The 27,374-nt window shown below is 39.3% G+C and overlaps 1 protein-coding gene across 1 annotated transcript in view; it reads left to right on the forward strand.

Moving 5' to 3' along the window:
- Nucleotides 1–24,995: 24,995 nt before the first annotated feature.
- Nucleotides 24,996–27,374, forward strand: part of SVEP1 (sushi, von Willebrand factor type A, EGF and pentraxin domain containing 1) — a 186,641-nt gene continuing 184,262 nt past the window's right edge. Inside the window, exon 1 of the mRNA XM_043870637.1 lies at nt 24,996–26,303. Within this exon, the coding sequence (XP_043726572.1) occupies nt 25,767–26,303 (537 nt within the window). The 5' untranslated portion in view covers nt 24,996–25,766. The remainder of the gene's footprint in view (nt 26,304–27,374) is intronic.

A 27,374-nucleotide genomic window follows, 5' to 3' on the forward strand; every position in this document is an offset into this window, starting at 1 on the left:
AGTCACAGATCACCCATATTACTGATCTCTCATTTGAACAATGTCATTATCTTTTCTGCTCTTTCCTGTGTGTTAAAGTGTTGATTGGTTTCCTTTTTGACCTTTTCAATGTCAATGTTTAGGAAAATATTGGAGAGTTTAAAAATGAAAGTAAAATTCAACCAGGAAATAATTTTTGTTAGTGCAATTCCTTCTTACTCAGCTTTCAAAAAAGAGGAAAAGAAAATAAATTTAAGTTGATTTTGCAGTTGCCTTGTATTTTGACTCATCATAATACATCAAAGCAAGAATAAGCTCTCAATCTTCTCAGTAGGAAAGGCTGATTTCAGTACAAAACATTTTAATAATAAATTAAAATTAAAATGTGTTAAAAGGGAGAATATGCTGAAGTATGTGCATTGTTGTTGTTGTTTAGCCGATAAGCTGTGTCCAGCTCTTTTGCGACCCTGTGGACTGCAGCCTGCCAGGCTCCTCTGTCCATGGGATTCTCCAGGCAAGAATACTGGAGTGGGTTGCCATTTCCTCCTCCAGGGGATCTTCCTGACTCAGGGATTGAACCCATGCCTCCTGCTTGGCAGGCAGATTCTTTACCACTGAGCCACTTAGTGGAAGGAAACCCCTAAGTATGTGCATTTACCATCAAATATTTGAGTCCACATAGTCAAGTAGTGAGGCCAAGGATAATTTTCCTTACTATACTCACAAGCCACTATAAAATGACCTCATGAAAATAAATTGGAAAAACATATTTCATTTTTCCATTTACTCATTCAGCCAATTATCATCAAGGCCCTATTTCACACAGCAAGATTTCCAGAACAAACAATTGTCCTTGAAGGACAGTAGGAGAGGAAGAAAAGTTAATAAGCTTCTGTGTTAGGTGCTCAAGGGTGGAAAGCATAAGAGACTCACCTGATTGGTAGAACTCAGGTGTAGAATATTTGACTGCATAAGAGGCTCACCTTACCAGGTTTTATTTCTTAGAGAAGCTTTAGCTAAGGAGATATTTAAGCCAGAAACTAAAAGGCAAGGAAAAAAAGAGACAGGGAGAGATGGAAAAGCATTTGGGCTGTGGAAATACCTAACTGCTGAGAATGCTTAGTCATTCAGTGTGACCGGAGGTCACAAGGCTAGAGAGATAAGTAATCGTGAGAGCATCAAGTCTCTGTAAACCACATCAGGGAGCTTGAACTTTATCTTACAATATAATTTTAACTTTACAAAGCTAATTCTGGTTAGTATGTGAAAAAATTGGACCAGAGGAGAAAATACTGAAGGAAGGGAGTCCAGGTGCATCTCTACGATGATGAATCAATTTCAATTAAAATTATTAAGAAAATTATTGATTCGTTACAGAAGCTAGTATAGAATCTAGACACAGCTAGTGTTTGATGTATATTGAATAATGACTAACAGGATAAATATGCATGCATGCATGCTAAGTCACTTCAGTCAGGTCCAACTCTGTGCCACCCCATGGACAGCAGCCCACCAGGCTTCTCTGTCCACAGGATTCCCCAGGCAAGAATACTACAGTGGGTTGCCATATCCTTCTCCAAGGATAAATACACTGGTAAACAATTTCACACCCATGTTTGTACTTCCCTGAGAAAACTGTTGACCTATTGCTATTTCTTCTACCACAATTTCACCATCACTATCTTAATGCCACTTCTTTCTATTTCTAAATCAACATCAGACTTGAGTTGTACACAGTGAAAAAGTGAGCCACTTAATCTTCCATTACTGCTGTCCCAAACTAGAGGAATCTGATTCATAGAGGAAGAGTCTGTTTACTTTATCAGATTTATTTTGCTGGAAATTATTGCTTTAGTCCATCTATGTCCCTTGGAGAATTTATTTTGGTAATGCAGTCATTTGTTAAATGTTTATCTATAAAATGAATGAGACTACATGGAAATTCATCACATTTTGTGGTTCAGATTATAGAACTAGATCCACATATTTTAAAGTAAAATTATTGCACAAGTTGTGTATACAGCACATAAAATACTGTTTCTTCAGGCACCATATAGCCATAAGGTCATAGGGAAAATCAGAAGGGAGATGTCTGATTATAACAAAAAATATGTGGCTCCATGTTTCTTGAGTAATTCGTCTGATGTTTGTTAAGAAACAAACTAAGAGGAATGGAAACTCTTGTTCCAATTGACTTCCTGTAAGAAACTTTCATGGAGATATTTTAAAACTGCAGAGTCTGGCAATGAAATTTTTAAAACATGGCAAAATACTATAGGAGCAGATGGTGCTAAAGGATTTTTTTTTAATGTCGAGGAAAAATAACATTAAAACAAAACAGTAAGTCTAGGAAACATGTGAGTTATCTACAGTTATTAATGTTTTAATTTGATCATTTGGTATTTGTGATGTTAATTTGAAATTGTTTAAATATAAGCCTTTTCAAATTTTTCTTTAAATTGCAAGTTAGTTGTAATACACTCAGGAAAACAAAAAGGAAAAGCAATTTAGCAAATAACATTCCTGAAATAATTTTTAAAGATAAGTATATAATATAATTTTAAATATAATTATCAAAAGTACATGCTATCTCTAAGACCCAGATGACTTGAATAAAAATATTAATGTTTTCTTAGCCAAAAGTTACAAACTTAAAAGATGGAATATTTTGCATTGTAAATTCACAAAAATATATTTGAAAAAGCCTTGAAATAATTACAAGACTACTGAGATAAGTAGATATTCTTCTTACTTAAATATGCAGAAAATGGTGATGAATGGGTGAAAAGACCACATGGATCAATGAATGTAGGTGATTCTGAATTTCACATGGATAAATTAATACCAGTGGTTATTATGGGGGTAATCACAAACACTTGAAGTTAATTTGGCGGGGGGGAGGGATGTGGATAATAGGAGAGAAATAGTTGGGACAGGAGATTGAAGGGTTGTTGAAGATGATAACTTCACTTGGACATGCTGAGTTTGAAAATGCCCATGGTGATTAACAAGTTGTTTAGAGGGAGGTCTGGACTGTCAATGGAGATTTGCATGACATAAATACTTGAGAGTGGATGAGGTCACCAAGGAGAATGTGTGGAGTATGAAAGTTCAGTTCAGTTCAGTCACTCAGTCGTGTCCGACTCTTTGCGACCCCATGAACCGCAGCACACCAGGCCTCCCTGTCCATCACCAACTCCCAGAGTCCACCCAAACCCATGTCCATCGAGTCGGTGATGCCATCCAACCATCTCATCCTCTGCCATCCCCTTCTCCTCCTGCCCTCAATCTTTCCTGGCATCAGGGTCTTTTCAAATGAGTCAGCTCTATGCATCAGGTGGCCAAAGTCTTGGAGTTTCAGCTTCAACATCAGTCCTTCCAATGAACACCCAGGACTGATCTCCTTTAGGATGAAAATATGGGGCCAAAACCAGGAATATGCATAAAGGAAGCATTTAATTGGTGGAAGGAGAAGGCAGAAGCCTAGAAAACTAAAAAAGAGAAAGATGATCACAATATGAGTAGTGTCCAACTACCTATTGACATTTTTCAATACCCATTGACTTTTGTAACAAACATTTACCAAATAAGCTGCTAATATTTTTACCATGTATCTGTGTAATGATATTGAAATTACTGTTGAAAACTCCCTTCAAATTGGTGCTTTGGTACTAATTTTTTTTCCTCACTCTTTTCACAAAATCATTTTTATTTAATGATTACTCTTAGTAGTTGACCTCCTATACTGTAATCTTTCGCTCTAATAGTGTGGTTCAAAAGACACAGCCCTCCCTAAAAACCAGTGGCAGAGGGGCAGAAGGAAGTATAAAGGGAGGGCTGTGTGTGGATGTGTTCATATTTATGTTGTTGTTTAGTCGCTCAGTCGTGTCCGATTCTTTGTAACCCCATGGACTGCAGCACACCAGGCTTCCCTGTCCTTCACCATCTCCCGGAGCTTGCTCAAACTCATGTCCTTTGAGTCAGTGATGCCATCCAACCATCTCATCCTCTGTCATCCCCTTCTCCGGTCTTCTGTCTTTCCCAGCAACAGGGTCTTTTCTAATGAGTCAGCTCTTCACATCAGGTAACCAAAGTATTGGAGCTTCAGCTTCACCATCAGTTCCTCCAATGAATATTTATATTTTGATGATAACCACTGATGTGTGTGCATTTCTTGGCTGTTCTATAGGGATGCATTGTTAAGTAATTAATTCAGTGGAAACATACATCCTTGCTAATACTTTAATAGTTTTGATTAGATAATGAGTCGTCTTAGAAGCATTATACTTTGTGTACTCTGTTGCTTTATGTCTTGTCTTTAATTGAACATTAAGGGAATGTACCATTTTAATCAAGACTCTGCCAATATCTTTATCTAGAGGCCTGTTGCCATTTTTGTCTTCTCTGAAATTTCTGTTGCCAAGTAAGGCAGGATTGTAATTTTTTCCTTCCAGATTGAGTTGCTTTAATATATTCTTGGTTATCAAAATACTCATAGTTTGGGGACTTCGAAATGGTAAATATTCATGATGTGTGAAACAGCATGATACATTATTGTATGATCTTAATTACAGAGAAAATGGATGTTTAGTTGTGAAAATACACAAATGAGATCTAGAAGGGCACATCAAACAGTAAACTGCTTGTGATTATAAATGACTTTTTACTTGTGTTTTTGGGTTTCCAATTATGCACATGTTAACTTTTAAGAAATAAATGTTATTTTAAAAACCTTAAAAAAAAAAGTGTGGTCCAGGAATCAGCATTGGTATCATCTGAGAGTGCATTAGAAATGCAGAATCTCAGATCCAATCCCAGTTGTGCTGAAGCAGGCCTACCTTTTTAACAGACTCCTAGGCACAGAAAAGTGATTCAGATGCACATGAAATTCCTCTGAAGCACCGGTTCTCAAGTGAGGTCTCTGGGACAACACCATAAGCATCAGCTGGGAGCTCGTTAGACATGGCAATTCTCAGGCCCCCATCCAAACCAACCGAATCAGAAACTCTAGCAATCTATGTTTTATCAAATGTTACTGGTGCTTCTGATCCTGCTGGTATTTCCTACATGATAGAGTCCCTTTGGTGCACAATACAGTCACCTGGGGAAATTTAAAAAATTGTGATGCACAGGCTGCAACCCATACAAGTTAAATCAGGATCTTTGTGGATGGGATCTAGGTATCCAGTATTTTAAAACATTTCTCAGGTGATACAGTGGGTACTCAAATTTGAAAATCACTATCCTAAAGGAGAAAGACTAGGCACATTTATTTTAGTGATTACTCCAACTGGCTGCAGTTCTCAGAATTTAAGTTATGGGGTGACATTATGTTTTATCTGTAAAGAATCATTGACTGGCATTTTGATTGATCTATCACAGGCGAGTTTTTTTCATCCTTCATTCCTCTAGCACTTCATTTGTTTTCTTCACTTAATCTAATATAAATCCTCTAGTGACAGTCATGCCACAAGTGTGGGAAACATTTCAAAAGTGCAGACCAAGTCCTAGCTTTTATACTCCTAGGGATTTAGAAAGGGGAAACAAGAGAACAAAAAGAAAAAAATACCTGTTTAGAGAAGGGGCCGAGCATAAAGAAAGAGGTAGGTAATTATGTGAGAGTATAGTAAGCAGAGCCTGCTGCTGCCAAAAGGTAGGAAAGAAATGAGTAGGAGTTATATTTGCTTAGAAAGCAAGATGAGCACTTGCTGATTCTGGTTCTGAAAGACAAACAAAAGAGATGTGGCAAGCTAGTGGGAACCTGCTCAATAGCATAGGGAGCTCAGCTCAGTACTTTGTGATGACTTAGATGGGGGAGATGAGGGGGTGGGAGGCAGATCTAAGAGGGAGGGGATACATGTATACTTATGGTTGATTGATGCTGCAGAAACCAGCACGACGTTGTAAAGCAACTATACACCAGTTAAGGAAAAAAAAAAAAAAAAAGACGGGGCTAGGGCTCAGCTCAGAGAAGCATTGGCGGCAGCATTCATGTGTGTCTGCCAAGGTGGGGACCACTTCAATGAGGAATTACTCAACATATAACCAACAGGAAGAGTCCAGTTTTGTCGAGACCATAAACAGCATGACCTGCCGGTCTTTAAGGGAAGGTCTTGGATGAGAGTCGAAATTCCCAGGGAGTGTGGGAGAGGAAGGAAGCCCAGCTCTGGTCGTTTATAAAGAAATCCATGTTAATTATGGGAGTGGCTCTTGGGAAGTTTAAGCAGTATAACTTTATGGCTTAACTACTGAGTCTATTGCACACTCCATTGCTTTTGTGATTTCTCAAAATATTGCCAGGAGTGCACCTTGTCCTGCCTATCCAGATGCTGGCAATTGCTGTCTGGGAACATGTTTGTCCCTCACAGGCATTGTTAGTTCGGGAATACTGCTCCAAAACTATAGGAAATCAGTAAAAACGACTTTTTTTTTTTTCACTTTCAGACAGAATTGAGAACTATGCTTTTAGGTTTTTTATTTTTCATTTTATAAATTAACACAATACTACCTGGAAAGCTGACAGGAGAGGAAGGACCCTAGATGTTAATGCGTAAACCATAAATCTATAGACATAAGCTGTGCAAAATACAGAAAGTTCTCCCTTAAATTAGAATGAAGATATCCTTTGAGCATCCTAACCTTGTATCAATTTTTCGGGCAAGGAGCTTAGTTTTTCTGAGGATTCTATTGGTCTTTGTTTTTATTTATTTATTGAAGATACTTGCTTTACAGATTTTTGCTCTTCTCTGTCTCTATTGGTCTTTTAAAGCAGGAAATAAAACTCATGAGAAAAGCCACATGCTACTGACAGCTGGTTGATTTGGGGAGAAGGGTTGCTGGATGAAGGGAGAGGCAGGCAAGTGCTTTGAACCTCCCTGAATGTGTATTAATACAAAGTACACGTGCTGCTGAGAGCGTTTAGGCAGAGGGCAGTGGGCAAAGGGGCTCCTAAGAGAGGCTAATTGGATTCTTCAAATTTTTCTGCAAAACCTAACCTGTCCAAAGTTCCTAAAAATTGTATTAATTCACCTCTCAGTAAAGAATGGTCTGGGAAGGGAAGAGGGTGCAATTGGAGGTTTATAGCAAAAAGTGTGGACCAGTGAAAAAAAGGACCAAGATCCAGAACTAAGCTTTGATGGTAGCTGGAGCTATGGAGATGAGAACTTATCCTGAGGCTGGAGAAACTGCATGCTGGGAGCAGGCAGTGGTCCTGAATAAGGCCCTGGGGCATCTCCTGAGATAGATACTCTACAGTTCCCCCAATTTGGTTTGGGTGAATTTTGGTAGTTTGTAATTTTCAAGAAATTGGCCCATCTCATATCAGTTGTTGAATTTGTGTGATAGAATTGTTTGTAGTATCCCTTTATTGTCTTTGTGATGTGTGTGGGATCTGTAGTGATATCTCCTCTTTCAGTCCTGACGCTGGCAATTTGCACCTTTTTTCCCTCTGCATTATCTGCCTGGGTTTGAGTTTTAATCAGAGAACCACTCTTTGGTTCCCTTGATTCTTCCCTACTGTTTTTCTGTTTTCCACTTCATTTATTTCTATTCCCTTATATAGAGTATATGCCCCTAATAATGCAATCATTATTTCCTTCCTTTACTCATTTTGGGTTTAATTTTTTTCTTCACGAGTTTCTTAATATGAGATTAGAAAATCAACTTGAGACTGTCCTTCTTTTAAAATATAAGCATTTAGTGCTATAAATTTCTCTCTAAATACTGCTTTAACTGCATTCCATATATTATGATATGGTGTATTTTCATTTTCATTCAGTTAAAGTTATTTTCTAACTTCTCTTGAGATTTTTTCTTTGCTCCATGGGTTGTTTCATTTCCAAATGTTTGGTGTTTTTCCAGATGTTCTTCTGTTTAATTTCTGATTTCTGGTTTAATTCCACTGTAGTGAGCACATACTTCATCTGGTTTCAATTCGTGTAAATTGATTAAGGTTCATTTTATGGCTCAAGATATCATCTATGTTAGTGAATGTTCTATGAACACTTGAAAATAGTATGTATTCTGCTCTTATTTTAGGGAATGTTCTATAAATGACAATTAGTGTTGTTTAAGTCTTCTTTATCCTTGCTGATTTTCTGTCAAGTTCTTCTATTAATAACTAGTTATAGATATCTCCAGGCTTCCCTGGTGGCTCAGATGGTAAGGAATCTGCCTGCAATGCAGAAGACCTGGATTCGACCCCTGGGTCGGGAAGATCCCCTGGAGAAGAGGATGGCAACCCACTCCAGAACTCTTGCCTGGAGAATTCCATGGACAGAAGGGTCTGGCTGGCTACGGTCCAAGGCATTGCAAAGAGTTAGACACAACTGAGCAACTAACATACACGTATGCATGCATAGAAATATCCAACTATGTTTGTTAATTTGTCTATTTCTTTATTCAGTTCTATCAGTTTTTGCTTTATGTAGTTTGAGGTCTGTTGTTAGGAGCACACATATTTAGGATTATTTTATCTTCTTCTAGAATTCACCCCTTTATCAATATTTAATGTCTTTTGTCATCCCTAATAATATTTCCTTGTTCTAAAGTCTACTCTGACTATGATAATATAGTGTGTTAGTCGTTCAGTCATGGCTGACTCTTTGTGACCCCATAGACTGTAGCCTGCAAGGCTTCTCTCTCCATGGGATTTTTTCTCTGCAAGAATACTGGAGTGGGTTGCCATGCCCTCCTCCAGGGGATGTTCCTGACCCGTGGGTCAAACCCAGGTCTCCTGCATTGCAGGCAGATTCTTTACTATCTGAGCCACCAGAGAAGTCATTGGTGATTTCACAGTGTCTCTCTTACCTTCTTTATACTTTTATCAATCCACTATATTTACTTTTAAAATGAGTTTCCTATTGTCAGCATAAAATTGAGTCCTTTTGAAAATCTTACCTAAAAACCTCTGTTTTTTATTGAAATGTGGAAATGTAGAAGCCTTACATCCACTTAAGTTCCTTATATCAATTTCTTTATATTATAGTTGTAACACACATTAAAAGCTCTATCAGACAATGCTATAATTTTTGCATGTGATAGTTATGCTTATTTGAAGAGAATGTGTAAAAGGAGAAAAACAGTCTATTTACTTTGATATTTACCATTTCTGTTGTTCTTCCTTTATTTGCAGCATTACATTTTACCCCTTGTATAATTCCTGGGTTGGGAAGATACCCTGGAGGAGGAAATGGCAATCCATTCCAGTATTCTTGTCTGGAAAATTCCATGGACAGAGGAGCCTGGCAGGCTGTAGTCCATGAGGTCACAAAGAATTGGACATAACCAAGTGTGTGTGTATATATATATATATATAATCTTATATTAATATATTAATATATATATAATCTTTGGGTTTTGATAGCTTGATTATGATGTGTCTGGGTTTTTTCTTTTCAGTTTATTCTGTGATGGGTCTCAGAACTTCTTGAATCTGTATATTTATGTCTTCACTAAGTTTAAGTGTTCATCTATTATTTCATATATTGTGTGTATGTGTGTGTGTATGTGTGTAGCACCAATCTATTTTTTTCTCTCTCCTGGGACTTTAATGACACAAAATTAGAACTTGGATATTTTCCCACAGGTGCCAAAGATTTTGTTCTTCAGCACCCCCAATCATTTTTCGACTCTGTTCTTCAGATTGGATAATTTCTATTTTCAAGTTAACTGAATATTTCCTTTGTTATCATCACTGCCTTCTGCCATGGAGCCTGTTGAGGAATTTTTTTTTTAATTTCTGATATTACATTTTTCAGTTTTTAAATTTCTATTTGATTCACTTTTATAGTTTCTCTACTCAAAACTTCTACTTTTAAAATACATTTTTAGAGTATTCACCTTTATCTTACGGGACATATTTATAATAGCTGCTTTATTATCTTTGATAATCCAGATATCTAGACCATCTTGGGGTCTCCATTTGTTGATTGTCTCTTCCTAGGAAGAAGTGAGCCAAGTTTTCTTTTTTCCTGTTTTTTTAAAAATTAATTTTGAGATGTATCCTGGACATATTGAATATTATGTTGTAAGATTCTAGGTCTTGTTAAAATCCTCTGGAGACACCCATTTTTGTCTTTTGTTTTGTTTTCACAGTGAATAAACCCAGTAAGGTTTAGACCACACATTCTCACTCTCCTTCTGTGGATGGCAAGTCTAATGTAAGGTCAATTTTCAAAGCCCTTACTGTTCTGTTTAGTCTGCTACAAGCACATACCTCATAGGAGTTAGTCTGGAATAATGGATACTGATTATTATTGTAGTTTCATTCTCAAAGCTATGGTTCTTTGGGTCTGTTCTTGCATTTCAGCTTATGACTGAGCACTTGGGTCAATTCATACACAGAATTAGAGGATCTCTTTCTCCAGATCTCTTCTCCCTAGAATTTCCCCTGTATGCTCTGTCCCTTATGGTTCCTGTTTCTAGTTTTTGGCCTGGAAAGCCAGAGTTCCTTTCAAGTTGTGTAGCACATGCTACTGAGATGGCCATCAGGATGAAATAGCAAGAGAAAAGAGAAAGAGAGAGAAAAATAACAGTGATTCCCTTGAATTCTTTGACCCACAGGGGCCCTTTTATTTATTCTTCCTATGTCAAAGGCATAAGCTTTCTTTATGGGCTTTAGGTGCCCACACTGCTACTGACATGGTAAATTACCTTAAAATGTAGTAGATTAACACAATCAACCTTTTGGATCTAACATTCTCTGTGGCTCAGGAGTCCAGGTGTTACTGGGTTATCTGCCTCAAAGTGTCTGGCAAACCTGCAGCCATGATGTTGCCCAGAGCTACGGTCATCCTCGGGCTTGACAGTGGGTGGATCTGCTTCTGAGTTCACTCATATGACTGTTGATAGGCTTCAGACGTCCTACTCTGAAGCTCACTACCTGGCTGTTGACAGACGGCAGGCCCCTGTTGGCTGTTGGCCAGAGACATCAGTTCTTTGCCCTGTGGGCCTCTCCATCAAGCATCATTAGTTACAACATCGCAACTGGCTTTCCTCAGAGCAGGAAAGGGAGAGAGTGAGCAAAGTGGAAAACAGAGTCTTTCGTGACTTCATCTTGAAAGTGACATCCTAACACTTCAGCCATGTTTTATTGTTGGAAGTGAATCATTAAGAACAACCCCACATTCAAGGGGAAAGAATTACAAAGACACAAAATGAATATCAAGAGGTAGGGATCATTAGGGTTCGTTTCAATGGTTGTCCACCACACTTCGTTATATCAAATGCATGATGTGCATGATTTTTTAAATCGAAGTATGATTGACTTGCACTATTAGTTTCAGGTATATAGCATGATAACTCTATTTTATAGACTATACTCCATGTTAAGCTATTATAAAATATTGGCTGTATTCCCATGTGTACATTATATCCTTGTAGCTTTTTTATTTTATATCTATTTGTCTATGTCTCTTAACCCCCATCATATATCTTGGTTCTCCTACATCCCGCTCCCCTCTAGTTTTCCCTCTATATCTATGTCTGTTTCTGTTTTGTTCTATTTTTTCTTTTTTGATTCTACATGTAAATGAAAACATACAGTATTTGTCTTTTTCTGTCTAGTTATTTCACTAAGCACTTATTTCACTCACCCTCCAGGGCCATCCATGCTGTTGCAAATGGCAGAATTTCATTCTTTCGTATGGTTGAGTAGTATTCCATTATATGTCTGTGTATATTGAATATATACTACAGCTTTTTTATCTGTTCATCTGTTGACAGATACTTAGGTTGCTTCTATATCTAATTATAATGTTGCTATGAACATTGGGGTGCATATATCTTTCTGTGTTAGTGTTATCATTTTCTTCATTTACCTATGTGTGGGATTTCTGGGTTATATGGTAGCTCTATTTTTAAGATTTTGAGGAACCTCCATACTGGTTTCCATAGTGGCTGTGCCAATTTACGTTTCTACCAACAGTGTATGAGGGTTCTCTTTTTTTCTGCATCCTTACTGTTGAGGTCCCTTAATGGACCGGAATCTGGAGGTACGGAGTCGACGATAAGAAAGTGAAAGAGAGAAAGAGGCCGATGTCCCTTGGTTTACGCAGAGGACCAATAAAGTCCTTGACACAGGACTTGCATCGCTCACGAAGGCACCAGGCGCCCTCTCGAGGGGGTCTTAGAAGCCCAGGCAGAAAAGTGAGCACGACGGGTCTCCACGCTCCAGAGAGTCAGCCAGAAAAGGAGAGAGAGAGAGAGAAAGACAAAAAAAGACCCGGGGACCCAAGCTCTGATGGAGCAAAGGTGCTTTAATGATTTTTCTATGAGTATATATAGGCTGCAGTACAAGAAACTTCTTTCGGGAATGATAGAGATCAGAAAACCAAATGTACAGCAAACGTTACCAAGGAAACATGGGCTAAAGTTAGTCACAAGGTCAGAAGACAATCCCTATCTCAAGAAAGGGGAAGGAGACTAAGCTGTTTTGTCCTAAGGAGAATGTTTACTAAAGGAGACTCATGCTTGCCTCACACAATGACCTCAGTCCCTGGGAGCAGCGTGCTGTTCCGCTTGAAGAGGGACAAAGGATTCATGAGAGACAGCACGTAGGAATCCTCCCGTTAAACATTCCCTGACACCTTACCACCACTTGTTATTTCTGGTCTTTTTGATAATAACCATTCTGACAGGTATGAGGTGATATCTCTTTGCTGTTTTGATTTGCATTTCCCCGATGATTAGTGATGTTGAGCATCTTTTCATATACCTATTGACCATCTGCATATTTTCAGGAAAATGCCTCTTCAGCTTTTCTGCCCATTTTTTAATTGGGATGTTAGTTTTTTTTTTATATGGAGTTGTATGAGTTCTTTATATATAATTGGGATATTGACCCCTTATCATTTGCAAATATCTTCTCTTATTCAGTAGGTTGCCTTTTTGTTTTGTTGAAGGTTTCCTTCACTGTGCAAAACTTTTTAATTTTGCTTATGTCCCATTTGCTTAATTTTCTCTTCTCTAAGGAGACAGATCCTAAAATATGTTCCTAAGACCTGCATTACTGAGTGTACTACCTATGTTTTCTTCTAGGAGTATTACGGCTTTGAGTCTGGAGATATGATCTTAAAAACCACTCAAACTAGCATAATTTTAAGACTATATATCTTTAGGCCTTTTCCACATAACACGGAAAAATATAAAGTGCTGTCACATGTTTTGTTTTCTTTCTTTCCTGACAAACATAGATTCCATCTGGGTTCAATAGAAATTAAGGATGTTGAAAAATGCAAGACCTAGAAAGAGCCAAGGATATGGAATGTGGGTATGTTGGTTCATCATTTGAATGCTAGAATGGTTTTCTAGTCTGAATGTTGTTAGGCAAATTAAGCATAAGAAACATCTGGCTGGAGGAAAACAATGCAAGAATTAACAGGATAAACAGAAATTAGCGGAGTATGTTGCTTCATTTTAAACTGTACAAGTTTGCAAACATTGTAAGTCTGAGATCAAATCACATTCCATAAGGGATAAATTGTGCTACTGCAAATTGGTTCTTTATCAAGTAGTGAAATAAGAGAGAAGTTCCTAGTTTTTAGACTTTACATTGGCTTAAGACCCACTGAATATATTAAAGCTCTTTGAAGAATTAGAATTCTCAAGTAGGAGGCTGGCAATTGAAAGAGCGGGTGGGAGATTCCTAAAAATTACAGATTTGCTTCTAATATTGAGTAGCAATATATTTTTCAAAGAGTTCCATAATAATATTTTCCTTCCACATGATTTTCTGCCATGTGGTCTTGCTACTCCCCTATGATGAGTTAGAGTCTGTCTTTCCACCCCCTTAAAATATAATGAATAAAAGAAGAGTTGATAGCTACTGCTCTAAGATAAACATTATTGCATATTTGTATGTTTCCTTTTGTTATATTTTTCTATGTGCGTATTTTTTTTAAAAATTCACATAACAAGTTTTTCAGCCTCCCCAGCCCAATTTAACAGGTTGTATTGAGTATTTTTATAACATTAAATTTTTTGAAAATATAAGCATAATGTTTAGATTTTCTTTTTATGTATTTAATATGCTTTAACCATTCTATTATTATATGTTAGAATTATTTCCAATATCCCCAACATTTTACTTTTATAATTAGTACTGTAAACTCCAGCCTTGTACATAAATGTGTGTGTGCTCATTTCTGATTATCTCCTTGGAAAGGAATCCTAGGTAAAGGATATATGATAACTGTTGTGATCATATATGTGATATATGATATATGATCACTGCTGTAATGTGCTAAGTCGCTTCTGTCATGTCCGACTCTTTGCGACCCCATGGGTGGTAGCCCACCAGGCTCCTCTGTCAATGGAATTCTCTAGGCAAGAATACTGGAGTGTGTTGCCATTTCCTTCTGCAAGGGATCTTCCCGACCCAGGGATCGAAGTCACCTCTTAGGTCTCCTGCACTGGCAGGCAGGTTCTTTACCACTAGATCCAACTCAGAAGCCCTATATGATCATTATTATACCTTAAAAAGAATCATATTGTTGAATTAGGCGGCCAAGGGCTAACCATGTAGAATAGTTCTACTTTTATCAAACTTTAGGAATGGCAAATACATTCCATCTAGAGTTAATAGTGGTGACCTGGTACTTCTTGATGGGAAGGACTGTAAGACCACATCTGGATCCAGCAGTAAAGAATGCTAAAATAAATAAGTGGTGTTTAACCTCAATGGGGGACGGAAGAATAAAAGCATATGTGCTATGTGTCTGCCAACCCAGCCTTAGCCAGTTCCAAGGTTGAATATATACTCATCGATTTTTGCCAACGTGAAATGAAAAAAAAAAAAGTTTATTGTTTTTGCTATAATGCATATTTCCACAATTATAAATGTGGCTCCATAGCTTTTTATATGCCTGGTGTCTTATCTGCATTTATTCTTCTCAGAATTTCTTTTTCATTATTCTTTTTTTTTCTTTTTCCTTATTCTTTGTCTATATTCTTAATTGCCTTGCTAATGTAGACTTATAAGAATGCATTATATATAAAGACGATAAGATTTTTTTTCTGCCATTTTCCAATTTGTCATTGTCCTTATAAATTGTTTATGATATTTTATGATGATAAAAGTGTTAATGACTATGTGGTCAAATAAATTAATGGTTCTTTTTGTGATTTATTCCTTTGTTTACATGCTTAAAACTTTTTACATGCTACAATCTTAGAAATGTTCATTTATATCTTCTGGTTTCTTCATGATTTAATTCATATTTGTCTCTTTAATGCATCAGATGCTTGGGGCTTCCCTGATAGCTCAGTTGGTAAAGAATCCACCTGCAATGCCGGAGACCTGGGCTCCATCCCTGGGTCAGGAAGAGCCACTGGAGAAGGGATAGGCTACCACCTCTAGTATTCTTGGGCTTCCCTTGTGGCTCAACTGGTAAAGAATCCGCCTGCAGTGTGGGAGACCTGGGTTCGTATTCCTGGCTTGGAAAGATCCCCTGGAGAAGGGAAAAGCTACCCACTCCAGTATTCTGGCCTGGAGAATTCCATGGACTATATAGTCATGGGGTTGCAAAAAGTCAGACACGACTGAGTGACTTTCACTCACTTACTCAATGCATCAGAATTCTAATCTCCTCCTCCAAAGGCATTTCAAAGAGAAACAGACTTAAAAAGGAGATTAAAAAAGACTGAGTAAGGAAATAGCAAGCAAACTAAAAACAGTGATGCTAATCATGTTGATGATAATTATAGTGAAGCTGAGGCATCATCTAGACATAGTGAAATTCAAGGTAAATATATGTATTCAGTGAATAGAGGCTGATTTTATGTTGTTGAAGTTGTAGTTAACTTGTTTATCAGTAGATATTTATTCACCGAGAATACAACTTTTAAAATATGTATGGGTAAAATTTAATATATCACAGAAATACAAAGCAAACCCTAAAAATATTTTTAAAAATTGTCAAAAATGACTGTACCAGATTTTAACATACTTTCAGTCTTAAACAGATGGACTAGATTAACGTAAATGGGGATATGGGGAGTTTGAATAATGTATACAATAACGTTGATTTATAAGACAGAATAATTTATATCTTACAAAAAACTGCTTATCTTTTTTTTCAAAATCTAATGGTATGTTTTACTGTGTGTCATATATTAGGTCATAAGAAATTTTAATAAGAACAAAAATGTACAGTCCTATTCTCTGACCCCAATGAAGTAAACTTGAAAATTCATTTTAAAATAGTTTAACAAAATATACAAACAAATACTCAGAGTTAAAATAATAACTTAAAAAGAAAAGAAATTTCCCACTTAATAATTTCTGGACCAAAGAAGAAATCAAAATCTAATTATATGTTGCATAGAAAACAGTGGGGCTTCCCTGGTGGCTCAGATGGTGAAGAGTCCGTCTGCAATGCAGGAGACCTGGGTTCGATCCCTGAATTGGGAAGATCCCCTGGAGAAGGGCAGGGCAACCCGCTCCAGTATTCTTGCCTGGAGAATCTCATGGACAGAGGAGCCTGGTGGGCTACAGTCCAAGGGGTCACAAGGAGTTGGATACAACTGAGTGACTAAGCCCTCCAACACACACAGAAAACAATAATGACACTGCACGTGAGGTTTAGCTAAAGTTATACTCAGTAGGAATGACATCTTTAAGAGCTCTATTTAAGAGACAATAAAGTGAGTGAAGTCGCTCAGTCGTGTCCGACTCCATGGACTGTAGCCCACCAGGCTCCTCTGTCCATGGGATTCTCCAGGCAAGAATACTGGAGTGGGTTGCCATAAGAGACAATAAATGATAATAAATAAAGGACTCAAGGAACTATAAAATATTATTCAGGATAAAAGCATAAATTAATGTATCAGAAAACAAGGAGTCCAAGCACTGGGTCCCTAAAAAGCACCACGAAATAGATAAAATGTTTATGAAAATATCAAGAGGGGAAAAAGTAAAATGACCAATGTGTAACATTGGAAAGAAGCTAAATAATACCATATATATGGAGGAGAATATAATAATTGAAAAGGTATGCTACTTAAACTTTTTAGTTAATAATTTTAAAATCTACACTTAAATTAAGGACGATTTCCTAACTTAGAATGTAAATTACTAAGACTTTCTTAAGAAGTGTGAAAGTTTAAATGAACAGATCACCTTGGTAAGAGTAGTAAAGGAAAATAAAATTGTTATTTAACTGTAAAGTGAACAACTGAGGATGTACACACACAGTGATACTAGTTCTAAGTAGTAAGATGGTATAAGTATATTCCACCCTATCTAATGGCAACTATAAAATCTAGAGGGTGCATGTAACCACTATTTGAGGACTCAGAAAAGTTAATAAAGCAGGGGACTTGGGGGAGAAGACCAGAATTTAAAATATCACTGAATCAGCAGTGAGTTTACCATTTTACCCCCTCTGAAATTCCTTGTGGCTCAGTACTCTAGTCTGAAGCCACAAGTAGGCATGGGTGCTCAAAGAGAGAGATTCACAAGAGGCATTCGAGTTCAGGCTTAGAGTGGAAAAGAGTATGTGTGTGTGTGGTTTTCCTCCCCCTGTTTTTGTATTTTCTCAAACTTCAGGCAAGATACAAAGAAGAATCAAGTGAAAATTGTAGAACTGAAAAATATAATAACTGGAATTTAAAGTTTACTGAATGGGCTCAATAATGGATTCAAGATAATAGAAAAAGAGGAGTACTATCAATCTAGATTTATATATATAATAAATACATACCCAAGCAAATATGTACATGTATCCACACACACACACACAATACCAAGTGCTGAATGGGATGCTGAGCCATTAGAACTCATACATTTCCATTGTGAGTGAGCAAGGCTACATGCAGCACCCTGAAAAATATCTTGGCTGTTTGTTGTAACACTGAACATTCTTTACCATATGACCTAGTAATCCTATCTCTGGGTATTTATCCTAAGTCAATAAAAATTTAAGTTCACACAAAAACCTGTACACAAACTTAGGTGAATTTCAAAGTTATTTTGCCAAATGAGAAGAAACTAATCTCAGAAAATTGCATACTATATGAAGCCAATTATATGATTCTTGAAAAGATAAAAGCACAGTAATGGAGAGATCAGTTGCGTTGCCAGTTAGGAGTCAGGAGACAGTGTAACTACAAAAGTGAGCATTTTGGAGTGATGGAACTACTTTGTATCCTGATTGTGGGTGTGGTTAAATGAATCTATGTGTGTGTTTGAATTCATAGAACTGTACACCCGCTAAAAGTCAATTTTACTACATGATAATTTAAAAATTTTATAAAGTAACTATAATTATGGCTGCCTCCACATGGGAGTGGTAATGTCACAGTTTGTCAATAGGAAATTAATCATCTTTTCTGATCTTTCTGTCTTCCACACACTGGTGGGAGGAAAAAAAAGAGATAAAGAGAATGTGCCTTTTAAAAACTTTTATCATTATTACTGTTTGTTTTTAGCAGAGCAACCTCCAGAATTATGGTGAAGATCACAAACTGAGTTTGGTTCGAGCCTTGACCTTGGATATAATGTCTATAAATATAAATGATACTGTTCTATTTTTTACAGGTTGAAAATGATGAAAGATGAACACATTAAGCTCTTACTTCTAAGTGAGCATGAGGGATGGTCCCGTCAGTGAATCTAGGGTCCTTCAGCGCATGTCCTTCTGGAAGAGTACCTTTGGAAAGTTGGTTCACAAATTCAAGGACACAGGCAATATTTTGGGCGTGCTCTTTTGTGGATGACTATCTCTGAAGAAGTAAAGACAATGGTCACTGTAAACATAATAGTCCCAGAGCATTCTAGAAACTGGGGGTACCTTTTGTTACCACATGAAAAATTCTCAATCCATGTGCCTTTCACCAGTTCAAGATGTAAGTCCTTACAAAGTTTAGCTGAGGATAGGTTCGAGGATAAAGAGTCATGTTTGAGATCAGGTTATCTAAGGCAGTGCTCTGTAGATACCGATGCAGTGATGGACACAAATGATGTGTTAATTACCACCTTCACTGCAAGCTTGCATTGCTAGCAAGAGCCAACATGTTTAACATGCCAGGCATTAAAATGTAATAGCAATAAACCGTTTCTATTTCCAGACATTACAGCCACCTCATAAGCTCTATTTCTTCACCTATAGAAATGGAATGCCCATTATATTTATTTGAGGATTTATGGCAAGATTAAATGAAATAAGCACATAAAATGATATGTATTTAAACATTTTTAAAATCTGTATTTTGTGCTAAAACTGGGCCTCCATAGTGGTTTAGCAGTAAAGAGTCTGCCTGTAATGCAGGAGACATGGGTTCAATCCCTGGGTCAGGAAGATTTGCTAGAAAAGGAAATGGCAACCCACTCCAACATTCTTGCCTGTATAATCCCGTGGAGAAGAGCTTGGTGGGCTACAGTCCATGGGGTTGCAAGAGAATCAGACAGGATTTAGCGACTAAACAACAACTACCACAAAGTGTTAAAGTCAGATTGACAACATTTATTTTTATTTATTTAATTGTCTAATTGCTTACAATGTCCACTGCTAGGACTTTTCCATCATGAACTCCATCTTCAGATAATTCTACTTAAACGATCGCTGTACAGGGGAGAATGTTGTTTATTAAATTCCCAACTGAAAGATAGTCTTATAAAATACGGTCACCAGGTGGCATCTTCCTCCTGTCCCTACTGCCTGTCGCTGTGGTTCACTAACACTGTGTGACAGATTTTAAAACAAGACCCCGTGCCCAGCAGGCCTGGAAAGTGAAACTTTTCCTCCCTCTGCTTCCAGTAACTGGACTTGATTCTTGACATCTCAGAAGGACATTTTGCTAGCACCACTCTCTGCTTTCTTCTTTCTCCTTCCATCTCCCCTACCTTAAATCCATCCTGTCTTTTTACAGCACCTGCTTTAATTCAGGAAGATGGTTGCTCTGAAGGGTGGAGTGGAGGTGGATGTCCCTAATGAAAGTCCCATGGGATAGGCAGGGATTGAAGTTCAGTTTCTTGTTTATCAGTGTGCAGCTAGCAAGAAAAATATAACATATCCCCCATCCCTTACACCACCAACACACATTGCTTTCTCACAGAAGTCTTTATGTCATGAGACGAATCCCAGGTCGTTTTTCTTAGTCTGGCTATGGTGTCATTTCAGTACTTTTAGGTTGCTTCTCAGTCTTAATTTTTTCTTGAGTGGAAGTTTTTTTTTTCAATTGAAGTATAGTTAATTTACAATGTTGTGTTAGTTATTGCTGTTACAGCAAAGTGATTCAATACATATATAACATACATTCTTTTTAATATTCTTTTCCATTATGGTTTAACATAGGATGCTAAATATAGTTCTCTGTGCTATGTATAGTAGGACCTTGTTGTTTATTCACTATATATATAAAAGCTTACATCTGTTGACCTCAACGTCCCACTCCATCCTTCCCCTAACCTCTTGTGTTTTGCTGCAGGTTTTACTTTTGTTTTAGGTTTGAAGGACTCGTTAACAAAAGAAACCACTCGTCACACACATAAACAATTTCAATATTTAGTAGAGGATTAATTGACTTAATTTTAATATACAGTCATTAAAAGAAGAGAAATAGAAACAATAGAGAAAAGTAACAGCACATATATCAGCAATTGGGCCGACCAACATCCAGATTTTAAACAGCCCTGGGAAGTCTCTCATTAGCAGCAAACTGGAGTCCCAATTGAGAAAAGGTCCCAGGCGGTGTATTGACCCAACAGGTGAGACTTCAAATTAAAGTTTGATGGGCTCCTGCTTATAATCCCGGGCTGCAAACTGATTTATGTGCAAAACTTCAGCTCTGTTTTTACTTAAACCTTTTTACAATGCTGTTTGTTTAACTTTGTGAATCATAGCATTTCATTAGAACCCAGGGGGCTGGCCAGACCTCCAGGGGCTCAAGAATTCCAAGACCCACTCCCTTTCTTATCTAAGGTGCTGCCTGACTTACTATGCTTGCATGTAAGCATGGAATCCAAGCAGGGTCCAGGTAGATCAGAAGCATATCAAAGGCTTGCTCTCCTGCTTCTGAAGGCTTTCTCCATTTTAATTTCCCTAACACTTGGCAACCACCAGTCTGTTCTCTCCGTCCATGATTCTGTTTCTGTTTCATAGGTAAGTTCATTTGGGTCATATTTTGGATTCTACATATAAGTGATACCACATGACATTTGTCTTTCTCTCTCTGACTTACTTCCTATAGTGGAAGTTTATCTTATTTTGTGCCTGTTAATTGGCATACAGGTCAGAGTTTCTGAGCCTCGGCCCTCCTGACACATTGAGCTGGATGGTTGTGGGAGCTGTCCCATGCATCATGGGATGTTTAGTTGCATTCCCCACCTCTACACTAGATGCTGGTAGCACTGTTCCCCCCTCACACACAGATATCTCCAAACATTTCCTGGTCTTCCCTGGTGGTAGGGGTGGGGAAGTCGGTGAGGTGAAGTCGGTGAAGTCACCCCCCAGGAGAATCACTGCTTTAGACCAAAGAGCATAACACACTAGAGAGCCCTGGGGGGCAGTACCAGGCGCAGAGCAGTAATCTTGATAACATACAGGCAAGATTTCTCTAAGTTTCCACTCCTTATCACAAGCATAGGTAACGTAGACCTGACTGTTTAGCTCATTGGAAATACACAATGCCAGAGTATATTGGTCTTATGCTCTTGCCCCTAGGGCATGTGTCAGAATTATTCAGGAAACTTTAAATGCACCTAGATCCATAGCAGAATATCATTACTTCATCAACACTTTGAAAACAAGGCATTTACTAGAATAGTTGATTGGTAATATTATTTAATAGGGTATTTAAACAAATACACTTACTATATGACAAATATAATTTTAAAGAACATTTTAATAACTATTTTAGTATAATTGGGTGGGTTTTTTTTTTTTGGTGCCAAAAAAAGACAAAAATTCCAAGAAGAGCTGGAATGAAAAATGTAGAAAAGAAGAATTTTATCAAATGCCCACAGTTGCTCAATTACAAACTTCTGCTAGAGTTGACCACTTCTAAGTACTTCACCATAGTTATAGAAGATACAGCAGGCACCACGTGAATTTACTATCCCCAACCAAAGATCAGAAAGTCCTTGCGAAAACTGATTTTTAACTCTTTTCTACAGGAATCTCCTAAAAATTAGGGCAGATTAAGCTTCCCAGAATTTTCTTGATTTTTCTTTTTGAACTCAGCTGTTTTCCCATTTCATGTGACTCAAGATTGTAATTGTTTGCTGTGTTCACCAAATATTTCTAGCTGATTTCTAGAGCAATGTTAAGATTGTACGTCACAACCTTTGGAATTATACATGGCCATACATCTTTTTTTGGCAATGAAATGAAACAAGTGATGTGTTTGGGAGTAGTGAGTAATTCATTATGTCCTCTTTTCTCTCCCATAGCATTTATGAAAGCATGTATTGAGAGGATAGCTTCTATGGCTCCAGGTTTGAGTTTATTATATAGGATCAAGTTCAGCTGAATGTAATAGGAAAACTCAAAAGGGGTAGATAGTCAATCTGAGATGAGTGTGGTGGTTCTGCTCTGTGAAGTGTGCAGGGATCCATGCTCTTTCTAGATTACTACTCACCTGTTGCTTGAATGTGGCCATTATTCTCATGATCCAGGATGGCTGCTAGAGGTCTGCCACCACGTTCACGTTCCAGGTCGAAAATGGAATAAGGGATGAAAGGAAGAGACAACAGACAAAAGGAGCAGCAGTCTTTTAAAGAGGTTTTCTGAAGCTGCCACACAAAACCAGGATTTGTATATCATTGCCCAGAACCTAGCTACATGGCTGCATCCATCTGCAATGGAAGCTGGGATGTGTACATCTTCATTTTGGATAATTTTGTGCCCAGCAAAAACTCAGCTATATTTCTCTACTAGACCCTTCTAGAAGAGATGTACTAGATAGGTGACTATGAGTCTCTGCCACAGTAAACATATGACCTAAGTTAGGGCAATTATAATGGTCCATGCATTCCACCACTTCCCTGGTAGCTCAGACAGTAGACTCTGCCTGCAGTGCAGGAGATCTGGGTTCAGTCCCTGGGTTGGGAAGATCCTCTGGTGGAGGGCATGGCAACCCACTCCAGTATCCTTGCCTGGAGAATCCCCATGGACAGAGAAGCCTGGTGGGCTACAGTCCATGGAGTCGCAAAGAGTCGGACATGACTGAGCGACTAAGCACAGCACATGTCCTCCCCAGTGTTGGGCTAGGGATGGGCATGTAACCCATGCGTGCGTCAATGACATCTTTCTCTGTGGTCATAGTGGTGATTGTTTTTTGTTGAATTGTTTTTAACTTGAGCTCCTGGGGAAACGTCTTTTCTTTTCAGTTCATATATCTGAAGACACAAACTAAATCTAACATTCTAAGAGAAACAGAAGTGAGAGGAAAATGGAAGACTTAGGTCGTTCTTGATTCCCTTTTCCAAGCTTTTTTGAGACAAATCCACCCTTGCCCTTTCTCCAGTTTGGGCCAAGCAATCCCTTCTTGTTTACAGTGAGGAGAAGCTGGGTGCCTATTGCTTGCAACCAGAAAGTACTAAAACAATCATCTACCTCTCTGGGTTGCTGTGGGGAATATATGAGTGAGTACATATAGTAGTTGCCATGGTGCTTGGCACATAAAGGCCCTGAAATGTTAACTCTCTTAATGATGTATTTGAAATAGCACAGAGTAGATGAAATTTGGACAGACTTTCTCTTTTTCAAAAGTCTCAGCTCAAATGAGGTCTTGCTTATTCCCTGGGAAGATCCAGGACGACAGAATTTTTTCTTCTTGCTCCCTATTCCCCATCCTGGCAATCATCCTACTGCTCTATAATTGTTTGCAAAGTCTGTTCCCTCTTCTGATAGCCTTTGAACTTCTGGAAGATTGGAACTGAGTCTTATTCAGTTTTAATACCTTAGTATCTACTATTCTGGTATGGTAGATGGTCAAGAAATATTACTAGAAAAATAAAGATCTGAGGAGTATTCATTATTAAATGTGGAAATAATAGCAATCAGCATTTGTAGACTACATACTATATCCTAAGTGCTAGTCCAAGAACTTTGTATGATATCTTCACAATAACTCTAATATGCTATTATTTGATATTACTCCATTTTACAGATGAGCAAACTGATGTCAAGGTCATACAGCTACTGAATGGCGGAGTCAAGATTTCATTCCAGGAAAACGGACTCCAGAGCCCTAAAACTTCAACCATTATGTACACTGTGAAGGTATTTCATTAAATACGGATAGAATTAAATCATCTGATATTAGGGACAAAGGAAATCCTGAGATTATTGATTTCCATCATGAAACAGATACGGAAACTGAAGCTAAGACTTGGAAGTGTCTGGGTTCAGGTGATTTATATAATTGCAGAAACGTATCTGCACAAGGCTCCTGACTCCTCACTAGAATTACTTTTGCAAAGTTTTTACTCCTTCTTTGCACTTGCACTACCCCTTTCAGGGTTTGTTTTGGAAAAATAACTATCCCCAGGTGGCAACCTGTGTAGGTATGTAGTTATGTGTTAGATACCATTTAAAGTCAAGGAGGTAGGCCTCTATGGGTCTCACCTGTTGAAACAGGTCACGGGCATATGAAAGAGGACTGGGGGATAGAAACTCTTACTCATCGTCAGATTTCAGCACAAACTTCATGTCCTCAGTGAAGGCTTCCCTGACCTTTCCAAGGTCAAGTCTATCTGCCTAAGATCTTCATAGAACTTAGCATGGTCAGATGTAATTATATACATTATTTCTGAAATACCTGGTTAATGGTCATCTCACTTGTTACCCTGTAAGTTTCTTGGGGACAAGACCTATGTCAATTTGTGTTCTTCCTTATATTCCAGGTGTCCTAGCACACAACAGGTGCTCAAAAATATTTGCTGAATGAATGAAGGGGTCACCAAATGGATGAATAAATAAATGCATGCGTGCAGCGCCACGACACTCATTCTATAGATTGCATAGGGGTAGATGCAACCCCTATATATTGTGATCGGAGGGGACTCCTCAAGAGGACACACACACACCCCACTGATCAGAAAGCCCCACCACAAAAGTCGAATAAAACACCTACTTGGAGAAGGCTTTGAGGCTTCTCCGGAGAAGGGGAAAGAGACACAAAAGGTGAGCAAGCAATTTTCAAAGGATGCTTTCAACTCCCTGGCCAGTTCGTGTGTGTTTTCCTCTACAAAGTGTTTCCAATTACTGTGGCACTCTCGGTATCTGGATCCATCTCCAGTGAATTCCTCTGCGGCTCCTGCCAGACATATGGGATCAATCAGGGCTTCGGCGCTGGTGCGCTTGCTGCGGGAATGTTGACAGGCTGACAGACGCGGGGTTCTGGTGTCATGGAATCTCCGAGAGTCTTTGGCTTGAACCTGGGAGGAGAAGAAGGGGGAGGAGAGAGATAGAGGCAGAGATAGAGGAAGGCGAGGGGAGAGGGAGAGACAGAGGAGGGAGAGAAGGAGGGAAGCGGGAGATTCTTCTTGACTGCCCCCTTGCCTTCAAACATTTTATAGGCTTCAGGGAGAGCGAGGAGGAGGAGTGAGGGGAGAGAAGAGACGGGAGCGAGAGGGGTAGCGAGCGCGCGCCTTCCTTCCCTAACCCTCGGGCTGCCGGAGGAGTCTGGGCTGTGTCCCCAGTGTCAGATGAGAGAGTGCTGAGGCTCGCGGCCGCCGTCCCACGCCCCGCGCCGCGCACGCCCCTCGGCGACCCCGGCGCCCGAGCATCTCTCAGCGCCGGGCAGACGCCTGCGCTCAGGGCGGCCGCTCCGTCTCCAGCGCAATGTGGGCGCGCCTGGCCTTTTGTTGCTGGGGTCTGGCGCTGGTTTCAGGCTGGGCGACCTTTCAGCAGCTGTCCCCGTCGCGCAATTTCAGCTTCCGCCTCTTCCCCGAGGCGGCGCCCGGAGCCCCCGGGCGGCTGCCCCCGCCGCCCGCGCCCAGCGAGGACGCGGCGGCCGCGGAGAGCAAAGTGGAGCGGCTGGGCCAGGCTTTCCGGCGACGCGTGCGGCGGCTGCGGGAGCTCAGCGAGCGCCTGGAGCTCGTCTTCCTGGTGGACGAGTCGTCCAGCGTGGGCCAGGCCAACTTCCTCAGCGAGCTCAAGTTCGTCCGCAAGCTGCTGTCCGACTTCCCCGTGGTGTCCACGGCCACGCGCGTGGCCATCGTGACCTTCTCGTCCAAGAACAACGTGGTGCCGCGCGTCGATTACATCTCCTCCCGCCGCGCGCACCAACACAAGTGCGCGCTGCTCAGCCGCGAGATCCCGGCCATCACCTACCGAGGCGGTGGCACCTACACCAAAGGCGCCTTCCAGCAAGCCGCGGTAAGGTGCCCTTCCCACCCACCACCGCCTGCCCGGCCTTAAGCCGGGCTCAGCCTCGGGCCAGACGTAGCACCCCAAGTCAAGCGTCCCCATCTCCAGAGTCAGAATCATACCTATCCTGTTGTGGGAGGGAGGGGGTTCCCTTGGAAGGATGGATTCTAAAGGCTTAAGGAGATGTCAGGCTCATTAAGTGGTCTTTGAGAACTCTATTAGGAAGGAGTCCTTGAGATGCTGTTCACATTCACTGCCATAGGAACAAACTGTGGGCAAACTGTAACAGGTGAGTATGTTTTAGGAAGTGTCGCTAAAGGTAAGAGGTGGAGTGACCTGAACATTTCCCCAGTTCTTTGGGATGTGGTTTTATACTTTCAATATGCACTTCGTTGCTCTGAGTCCTTTACCAGACTTTTAAAGGAAGGAAGTCAGTTTCAGATGCTGGGCTTTTACTTTGCCAAAATTTAACTTTTTCCGATTACAGTGTAATGCATATTCATTTGAAGACAATTTGGAGCGTATCTGGGCACACGATCGCAAGCCAGTGTGTGTGGAATGAATGAAACCAGAGGAGGAAAAGGAGGGGAGACCCTCTAATCTCATCACCCTTAAAAAGCCACTGTTTAGATGTTATTGAATATTTGCCCAGTATGCACATCTGCTCATACTTTAAAACAAACTAGTGTCTTGCAGTTTTGTAGCCTACATTTTTCACTTGTTATATCATGAAATCATCTATATCATTGTGTATCTAATATAATGTAGTTATTATATGCCTACCTTACTTGCTAGTTTATTATAGTCTCTAATCTATTTGACCTGTCACCTCTTGTTGAACACAGGTTTTTGTAAACACAAATATTTATAGACCCCTTTGATTACTTCCTTAGGAAGAATTTCTGTAAAATTGCTAAATTAAGAGATGTGAACATCTGTGAATTACTTGATACATTTTGTCCAGGTCTGCCTTGAGTTGTATAGATTTACATTCCCGTCAGCAGAGTTTCCCCCCCCCACCCCCACCCCATAGCTCAGTTTGTAAAGAATCTGCCTGCAATGCAGGAGACCCAGATTGTA

Source organism: Cervus elaphus, chromosome 16 (assembly GCF_910594005.1).
Source record: "Cervus elaphus chromosome 16, mCerEla1.1, whole genome shotgun sequence".
In the NCBI taxonomy this organism is placed as follows: domain Eukaryota; kingdom Metazoa; phylum Chordata; class Mammalia; order Artiodactyla; family Cervidae; genus Cervus; species Cervus elaphus.